This window comes from Cucumis sativus, chromosome 2 (genome assembly GCF_000004075.3).
Source record: "Cucumis sativus cultivar 9930 chromosome 2, Cucumber_9930_V3, whole genome shotgun sequence".
In the NCBI taxonomy this organism is placed as follows: domain Eukaryota; kingdom Viridiplantae; phylum Streptophyta; class Magnoliopsida; order Cucurbitales; family Cucurbitaceae; genus Cucumis; species Cucumis sativus.
Window position 1 is genome coordinate 10,976,306 of NC_026656.2, and position 9,897 is coordinate 10,986,202.

The following is a 9,897-nucleotide window of genomic DNA, read 5'->3' on the forward strand; positions in this document are numbered from 1 at the left end:
ATTGGATAATTATTTTGTTTTTTGGTCTTTTGGTTTTTGAAACTAAGTCTTATTCCTCTCAACTCCATACCATGAATAAGTAAATATAAGAGTTAGAATTTTTGGTCTTTTTTCTCTTCAAAATTTAGTGAGTAGACAAAACAAAGAAAGAAATTTAAAGTTGGAACGAAGGTTTATATGTTCAAATTGGTGAAACAATAAACCAAAAATCAAATGATTTATTAATTAATACAAAACAATTGAAAGGTAGGAGTAAACTTCATAATTCTTTTAGCCATTTGGGATGATTAAATTCATGGGATGTGGCTTAAAAGTCAAATACTACCATTTTAAGTACTTTACTTTCCAAAAGGAAAGACCCATTGTGAATCCCCTACCGACCATTAACAAACACATTCCAAATCTCTTGTATCATTCTTATATCATTTTTCAACTCTAGTATCTATGTTTTCTAGTAATAATCCATCGATTTTCATAGTGTTTCCATGTTTGAAACACACAGAACCTCAACATCTACTTTTATTTTTCATTATGATGTTCTAATTCATGGAATCTTCATCCCTAAATTAAGAAAAAAAAAGTAGTATTTTTCAACACTTTGGCTCCACCACAATGTAAAAGACACTCTACTTCATTTGATGGAGAGATTGTTAAATGTGAATATAATAAGGATTACAAATCGGGATTAAAGGCTTCGACTCAAACATGAGTTGGTGATTACAATCCATTACAAATCTATTACATCCCAACATTCTCTATGTCAACAAAACATACTCAAATTTGGATGGAAGAATTGTTGGATTTGGCCCATCTCCAAAAAAGAAAAAATCTAAGTATCCACAAAAAGAAAAAAAAAAAAAGTTTTCTTTGTATTAATTCAATATATTGAGAATTAAACATTATATTTAGAGTGAAATAAAGGCATATAAATTGAGAGGGATTGTTGTGAAAGCAAAGATGTAGGATAGGAATTGGAAAGCAGAAAGCGCGTTTGGGTTTTATCACTTTGTTTTCAAATGTGTTTGGCCCCTCACAGTCTTCACTTTTTTTCTTCTTTTCTTTTATAAATTCTATATTTTCATTTCCTTGTGGATCAAGTTTCTTTTTTCTTATTAAAATATTTGGTTTATTACTTTTTTTATTTTTAATTATCCATAAATATTTTGATTACTCACCCATACTACCTATGTTTGTTGAATTGTAATGACTATTTGATGTTTATCATTCAAGTTTTGCATATGATTTTAAATCAAATTTTTCTAATGATTTTTTGGTTTTAAATAAGTTAAAATCTCATTTCTTTGTTTCTCTACTTTACACTTAATTTTATTTTAATATGTGTACTTTCCAATATAACTCTTAAATTGTTGGGACTTAATTTTAGTCCAAAATGATAGTTTTTAGTAGTAATTTTTATGTTTTTATGAGGATAAGTTTCCGTAAGCTATAGAGAGGTGCTAATTTATACATACATATATATATATATATTTTAAAGATGAAACATAAAGGTAATTCTGAAAAGCATAAGAAAACAAAAATGTAGAGATTTAAAAGAAGTAAAACTAAAATAAAATTAGGAGTTTGAAAATAGAAAATCATATTTTGAAGTTATAAAATATAGGTGTTGGACCACTTGGTATAATACAATGTAAATTCCATTAAATGCACTACAAAATTTAATAAGACAATGACTCAACAATATTTTTATTTTTATGTATTTAGAAAATAATAATTAAGTTTTTGTTTTTTTAAATGAGTCGGTCACATTTGATTTACGTCAAATCAAGTATTTATTATTAGGAATGAATGAATAGTAATGAATCTTTTTGTAATTACGTTTGGTGTTGTTTACTTATGTTTTGTATATGCACTGATACATAGGGCTTACGTGGTCATTCACACGCCGTAAATGTCTTTATTTGTACTTGGGGTATCTTATTATTATTACTATTATTTGATAGAATTGAAATTTAAAGAGAAGGCATTTTCGTACATGATATTAAGAAAAACATTGAATGAAATTAATAGGAAGAGATTAACCCAATAATATTGTTTCTAAAACGGAAAATAAACAAAGAAACTGAATAATTCGTCTTGAATTCTGTTGAAAAGATGAAAGAAAAGAAAAAGAAGTTTAAAGAATGAATTGTGAATGGATGAAGATTTTTCATGGAAATCCACAAAAGTTGGATGTAATTAAAAATGATTTCTTTTAGAATATACTCATCATAATATATCGTAAAAACATTAACGTGCAATTTTGGTTATAAATCTCACTTTTATTCCAAACTTTAATTTTCTATGAAATTGCTTACCCTTTGACCTTACTTAAATTTCAATGGAATTTGATATTACAATATTATATATATATATATATATATATATATATATATATATATATATATATGTTATTTTCATAATTTCATTCTAAATATTTAAAAATAAATTTTGTTTCAAAAAGAGAAATTGCTAACTCAATCCCTACAAAACATGGTTATGAGTCTCATGTTCACTCATTAATTTGTTTTTTCTTTAAAGAAAGATTATTATATTATAATGTGTTATTTTATTATTAGTTACAATTTTTTGATGTGAATTATTTACAATATTAAGGTGAGATTTCAACTTTTTGACTTTTACATTTTTATTTAATGGTTTACTTCTTTAGTTATGTGAACTAATCTTGAATTGATGCAATCTACTCATTTATTAAATCCCTAAAACATAGTTTAGAGAAAATAAGTAGAAGTTGATGTGTAATAATGTAAAAGAATGGGTAATTGAAAAAAGAAGTTTGTTGTTATTTTTATACAAATATCAAATATCAAATATCTTTGTTTTATTGACCTGTTTTCCTCTGTCTCCGTCATTTTTTTAAAAGAAAATTACATCAAATGACAAAAACATTTAGAAAAAATACCCAATGATATCTATCTTTTGCATATTGTGAATATAACAAATGTGACAAGTAATTAGTGATATCAAACGGCTATCAAATAGTTATCAGATAATTAGTTTTTAAATTTGCTACTTTTGCGATTTAGAAAATGTAGTGACACGAATCCTATTATCACAATTTTTTTTGCTATTTTCGCAAACACCCATTTTTTAGAGGAAAATAAAAGTTTTAACTCCTTTTAATAGTACATTTAAATCACAAGATTGTTTATGACAAAAAAATGTTTTTTTAATGATATATTTTTAATAAAATAAGTTTAAAACTTTAACATTTACACGTTTAGTTCGATCTCTTTATAGACAAATGTTTATATATAAAATTGTGTTTAGTTTATCATATACTATCAATGTTTATGAACTAATTTCATAAAATATATTTTGAATTTTTTCGCACGACATCTTGAAGTTATTAATTTTTAAGTTACTTGAAATTATTGAAATTTAAACTAACATTAATTTTATTTTTTTATTAATTTTTTTTGGACAATTCAGTTTTAGAAGCGTAAATATCTTGAAATGTAAATACATAATGATAAAAAAAAACATATAATTGATTTCCAAACGAGAAAATATAAATAAAAACAATAATTTTTGTTGTACTATTTTTAGTTTGAGGGAGGATGTTTTATTCTCTTCTATTTTTTGTTTCACCATTTTGGTTTGTTGTTCACACTAAGTTTTCTTATATTGAATTACTATCCCTACACATAATTACTCTACTAGGAATCCATGAGATGAAAATTGTTGGTGTTAATAGCTTTTAATGACACTCCCATTGGTCACAAAGTTACATTTTTTGACTATTGAGACATTATAACATTAAAATATGTGGGTCTTTCAAAAACAATATTTTAATAGTTTGTGGTTGTAGTTTCCTAAAAAGAAAAATAAAAAGATTTTGTGGTATATATATTAGATTCTCACACAAGCCTTTTCCCCTCTCTCTCTCTCTCTTCCTCTCTCTCTTTCTTTCTTTGAAGCTCTTCTGTTAGTTTCCATTGAAATGGGGGAAGCTCTGACTAAAGAACAAATGGATCAACTTAAAGAAGCTTTTTTTTTATTTGACAAAAACAAAGATGGTGCCTCATTTTCTTTCTTTTTCTACAGCATCGTGATTCAATTTTGTTTAATGACTTCACTTTTATGTCTTTACTCTGTGTATTCAACAAGCAGGTCGTATCACCATTGATGAACTAAGAGCAGAGATCAGAAATTTGGGTCACAATCCAACTGAGGAAGAACTCAAGGAAATGATACGAGAAGTTGATGCTGATGGAAACGGAACAATTGAGTTTGGAGAATTCCAAAACTTGATGTCCAAAATCATGAAGGTTTCTCATTTCGTCTTATTCCCCCCTTGATTTTGGGTTTTTTTTTTTTTTTCTCTCTCTTTTCTTCTTCTAAAATCTGAGAGACCATTTTTGTTTCTGTTCTGTTTTTAGGAAGAAACAGAGAAAAAACTCAAAGAAGCCTTCAAAGTGTTTGATAAAAACCAAGATGGATATATATCAGCAAATGAGGTAAAAGCCAAAATCTTTTGAAATTTGAAGGAAACCCATTAAAGAATGTTAATTTTTAAGGAGACCCATTAAAGAATGTTATGTATTTCATGATTTATTTCTTATTATTTTGCAGCTGAGCCATGTCTACTGGATGCTTAATTCGGGGGAGGAGAAGTTAACAGATGAGGAAGTTTTTCATATGATCAGCGAAGCTGATTTGAATGGTGATGGCCACGTTGACTATCATGAGTTTGTCAAGATAATGACTCAAGATGTGTCCCAAATCCTACCAGAAAGTGGCTTTTTTTAATGATCATATGATATACAACCAAAACGATAAATCTAGATTGTGTGAATGACCAAGAAAGATAGCTCTTCTTTGATTTGTTCATATCCCTATTATTTTATTGTATTTGTGAGTATTTGACTTCACATCAAGTTGGAAGTCTAGAAGAAATTATGGTTTAAGATAGATAGAAATGAAATTGTATGCAATATTTCAATATGATTTGGAAGCAAAAGCAAGCAAGCTAGCATGTTATGGTAGCTAAAAGATTATGACAATTTCGAAGCATTTTTAGAAATTTCTCTTGTGATTATGATATGTGTACTTTTTCAACTTGAACCAGAAAACTTGACCAAACCTGTAATCTTCATTTCATTTTCTTGGCAGTTGGTAGTCACCAGTTTTCTTTGTAAACACAAAAACAAAAGTTTGTTTTTAGTGCATCTTCTTCACTTTCGTAATATGATGTTAATTTCTGAAGAATAGCAGCGCATCCCAATTGAGCCTTGTTATGACGCAGCAATGTGGAAGTTCGACGGTTCTTCCTTCAATGTGAACACGAAAATCAACGCACGAAGATACCTGCGTTTCTGAGTTAAATGGGATAATACAGTATAGCTACAGCAAATGGAACTTCTCATCTGTTTACAAAAGAGTACGTTGAGGAAGCCGAATGGGATAACAAGACAAAGGATTCCACGGAAAAGTTGGCCTTGTGAACCTGTTAATCCTGTTCAAAAAGAGATTCCATTCCACCAGAAAGAAAATTTCTAACTTTACCAAGCTAATGATTCACTTCACTAAACAGAACTTATATAATGACAGAGATATAAGCATACATATATTACATGAAAATGAAAATCCAGTAACCAACTTCAAAGAAAAGCATCAAACTTATATGTTACAACTTCCCCATATGCACATATGTTATAGGGGTAGGCCACTGCCTCAAATGACTTTATTCAGCTCTAGACACTTAACGGAATGTCAAATTTATATTACAAACAAGAGAGAAAGTGTTCTGTTACAATCCATTTGATGTACTATGATTTATATAAGATTTAATTTAAGCTGCTACAGCTTCCGGCTTTGGGATCCTCCCATTTTCTGCTGGAACTAAACTTTTGTAGTATTCGACCAATACGTTCCAGCCACTGGGACACATAAATCCATCTGGTGGATTCTCCTTATTCCTTGCGAGATTTCGCATCTAACAAATAACAAGAAAAGACACCATCTCAGAATCTCTATTCCCTCTTTTTTGTTTTAGTTTTAGAGACAAAAGACAGTTATTTTGTGTTGGAAAAGCTATGAAGCTGGCATCGATTCTCTTGAATCGGGGAGATTGGTATGAGAAAGTACCTTGGTGCCCGATATGAAAAGGAAATCCTGAGGTCTTGAGGGATCAAAAAAGGCCATTTTTCCTTGCGTTTTGTCATATGCAGCAACCTATATTAAAGTTGAAAGTTGGGATTAATAGGAAAGGCAATGAAGATTAAGTGATTGTGGCAAAAAAGTTAGAAGTTCCTATCAGCAAAACCTTGAAAGGAAGGATGTTTAATCGCTCTAAACCGGGTGCCATGCTCAATACTTTCTTCCCATGGTCAGCATCATACAAATCCCTTTTCTCAGTTGGATGGCCCATGCCTGCCGGATCACGACCGACGATGTAAAAGTTAGCCCCTGCATTGATCCTTGCCTTTGCGTGCCACTGGACCTCAGTTGGACCAGCATAATGCATTGGTGACGGGAAAATGGAGACAACAGTTGTCTCGGGATCAAGAACACCATCCTCAAGAACCTAATGAAGTGAGTTACGAAAGTTGACTTAGTAGCATTATGGTGAGGAAAATGGAAATATGATATGAAGGGAGGTGCCTAGCTGGGAACCTTTTGATGTTGTTTGATCCTCCAGTGAAGAGGAACATCATCAGCCTTGGTGTATCCACCCAATGGATTAAGCAAGAGGATGGGGTTGTTGTAGCCCATATTAAGAAGACGACGACGAGTATCAGTCATGAGAAGAGCATGACCATTATGTACGGGGTTGCGAAGCTGGAAAGCAAACACTGCATCGGCATTGCGGCTGGTGAACTCGTTGCGAAGCTGTGCAGGTGATAATCGAAAACGATCAAGGCCATCGTGGTATTTGATTGGTTCTATGACCTCAAGATCGCCTCCTATTAGCCAATTTCCAGCATTCTTAATAGCCTCATCAACATAAGGGAGACCTGAAGCTGTTGTTCCCCATGTTCTTGCAATCCTTTCTTCCTTGGGGTGCTTGTAAATCTCAATACTGATTAATCCAACAAAAACCATCAGACAAACTACTCCACTCCCCTTGTGGATTTCTATTATAACATCAATTAAACCATCAAAGCGTATATTCCAAAACTAACAAAACCAATATAATATATAGAAGCAGTGAAAGACAGTTCGATTTTGTTAGTTTTGGGACCAACCAAGAACTGAATCAAATCAATCGACTACCAGCCAATGGTCAATACAGAAAAAAAGAAAAGAAAACAAAACCAACTAATTATGGCATCACTATAATCCCAACACCAATGTATTGTATGCTTTTTCATTTTTAATTTTTAAGAAGTCCACCATTAATAGATAATGTGAACTCAAGGAAAAAAAAGACTAGTATACATATTATTTCAATTTTACATACTTTTATATTCATACTTAATTTCTCATTTGCTTATAATTTTACATCTCTAAATTATAGATTTTATACTGTCTACCAAAAAAGATTAGGAGGAAAAAGATATAATGCTACTTGTTTAAGAAACATCAATTATAAAACACCTTCAAATTAATATTGAAATGGATGCAATAAAAAGACAATAAATATAAGGAGAAAATAACTTTTTGTTTCCAAAGTTTTTAATTATGTTTCCATTTCTTCAAATCCGTAAGTTTTAAGGTTAGCTTTCATTTGGTCTATATATTTTTAAATGTTGTATTTTAATCTCGAGCATCGAGTTTAGTTTTTATCCGATTCCTAAATTTCTAGATTTTACACTAGCGCTTGTTTTTGTTCATTGAATAAAATAATTTAATTAGACAATTTTACTTCATACATATATTTAGATTAACTTTATTAGGGATGAAAAATTAATTAATTCTATTTCATTAAAATTAATTTATAGAAAATTATCACAAACCACTGAAATCAATACTACTAACTCAAAAGTAAAAGTGAAATATTCAAATCGAAATGGGTAAAAGAAAATTTAACTATTTACAAAATATATATATAAAAAAAAAAAAACTAAAAACATCTTCACAAGTTTTGCTATATTTTATAAATAATTACAATATTTTATCATTTTTGAAAAATATCCCTAAATAAAAATGTCATATTTTAAAATTTGAAGGACAAATAAAAATTATACTCAAAATTAGGTAGATTATTTGTTAACAAAAAAAAAAAAAAAAATTATGATTTATACTTCTAACCTTAATTCATACATGCTTTAGATATTGCTGTTGTTAATATAAGTTAATCAAATTTTAAAAAAAATTAAACTAACTAAAATAAATTCGTTTTTCTTACTTTTCATTCTAATTAAAAAAAATTGCACCATAACTTATTTTAAAACTAATGTGATTGTAACACGAAATTAGTCCTAATTAATTGAAAATTAACCTTAAACACGAAGATGGACCCTAATAAAAACTTAAATAGCTAAAGTAAACTTGATAATTTGTATGATCTTCCTCCACAAAGTCAAACGTTGGATGCAAACCAAAATTATGTAAAATTTTGAAAAATAAAGATTGAACAGAAATTACATTCAAAATTCAAAACTAAACAAGAAAGAAGAGTAATTTTTGTAGTAAAGTTAGATTCATTTTCCTTAACAAGGCGTGGGATGAGAACTCATAACATGGCCGATCAAAACATAGTTGAAAATGACATGAATTCATAGTTCTGAATTAAAATTTAATTCAAACTATAGTTAAAAATATATTTTGTAAATATTTGTTTTCGAATGTCTAAAATTATATATATCAAATAGAGATACAAAAACAGAACAGAGTCGAAGAAAATAGTAATCTTACTCATTGAGAATTGCGACTGGGCGATCATCGGAGCCGAAGAGCGCAACCTTAGAGGAGTCGCCGATTCGGTTCTTGAAGTCATCGTCGATGGCCAAAACGATCGGCACCGACATGTTAACAACCGATCCATCTTGAAGACGGAGCGAATTGAAATGAAGCGTTTGGAGGAACTCGGATTCTCTCATGAATCCGGTGAGAGGGCTAGCCCAGCCCTCGCTCAGAACGTGAACCCATTGCAGATCGATTCGCGACAGCTTGATTCGGGGCAGGCTCAGAGCCTCCCGATTCTTGGAACCCCTCATGGATTCCTCCACAATAAGTTCCACAAGCTTTCCCCCGTCCGGGTCGATCAACCCGCACGAGACCCGGATCCGACGGTGGGTTTTGGTTTTTACTCTGAGAGACATTGGAAGCATAATCGGCGGTGTTACGGCTTTAGTGAATGTAATTGGAGACTGGGGGAAGAGATTTGAAGGTTTGATGAAGGCGGCGGCCATGGACGCCATTGGAGGTGAAGACACGAGGTCAGGGCCGGCGTCAGGTTCGGTTCCCGGTCGTCTCTGTTTCTTCAGAAACGGGGGTGTTTAATAACTAATTGTACGGATAATTTGGTTTATTAGGTACCAAAACCAAAATGAATATTTCTTAAAAATTATTATTTGGAATTATTAATCAAATAAAATATGAAATTGGTTCTTCTATTTTTTCAAAACAAAATAGAGTCATACAATTGGTTTTTTATTGCTTTTATATTTTAAAAAACATAATAATACTTCCATCCTTATTTGTTAACCAAAAAAAATTATGATTTTTTAAAAATTTTGTGCGATTAAAAGCAAAAGATCTTAAACTTAAAGATACTATAACATAATTTCCACTATCAACATAATTTTGAAGATTAAAAAACGTTTCATAAAAGTAATAGTGGAAGTATAATTATTTTTAATTTAACTTGTTTTTTTTTTTTAAATGGTAATTAAAATGTGCTTATCCTCTACACAGTCTTTAAAATCAATTTATAATGTTTTAAAATTTTTGTAAATATAGTTTAAAGTGGATTTTGAGAAAGTATATATA

General features: G+C 30.1%; 2 protein-coding genes across 2 annotated transcripts; one reads left to right on the plus strand and one right to left on the minus strand.

Annotated features, from left to right (window-relative positions):
- Positions 1-3,877: 3,877 nt before the first annotated feature.
- LOC101219440 (calmodulin-like protein 8) lies at positions 3,878-5,059 on the plus strand. Its single transcript, XM_004150522.3, has 4 exons — positions 3,878-4,037; positions 4,132-4,289; positions 4,401-4,478; positions 4,594-5,059. Exons 1-4 carry the CDS (start codon positions 3,962-3,964, stop codon positions 4,768-4,770), a joined length of 489 nt encoding a protein of 162 aa, XP_004150570.1. The 5' UTR covers positions 3,878-3,961; the 3' UTR covers positions 4,771-5,059.
- A 462-nt stretch (positions 5,060-5,521) lies between these two features.
- Positions 5,522-9,451, minus strand: LOC101218495 (ATP sulfurylase 1, chloroplastic). The gene is made up of 5 exons (XM_004150518.3): positions 8,821-9,451; positions 6,637-7,042; positions 6,287-6,547; positions 6,109-6,195; positions 5,522-5,956 (listed from the first exon to the last, which is right to left on the minus strand). The coding sequence occupies exons 1-5, from the start codon at positions 9,324-9,326 to the stop codon at positions 5,813-5,815; spliced, it is 1,404 nt and encodes a 467-aa protein (XP_004150566.1). The 5' UTR covers positions 9,327-9,451; the 3' UTR covers positions 5,522-5,812.
- Between the last annotated feature and the right edge of the window lie 446 nt (positions 9,452-9,897).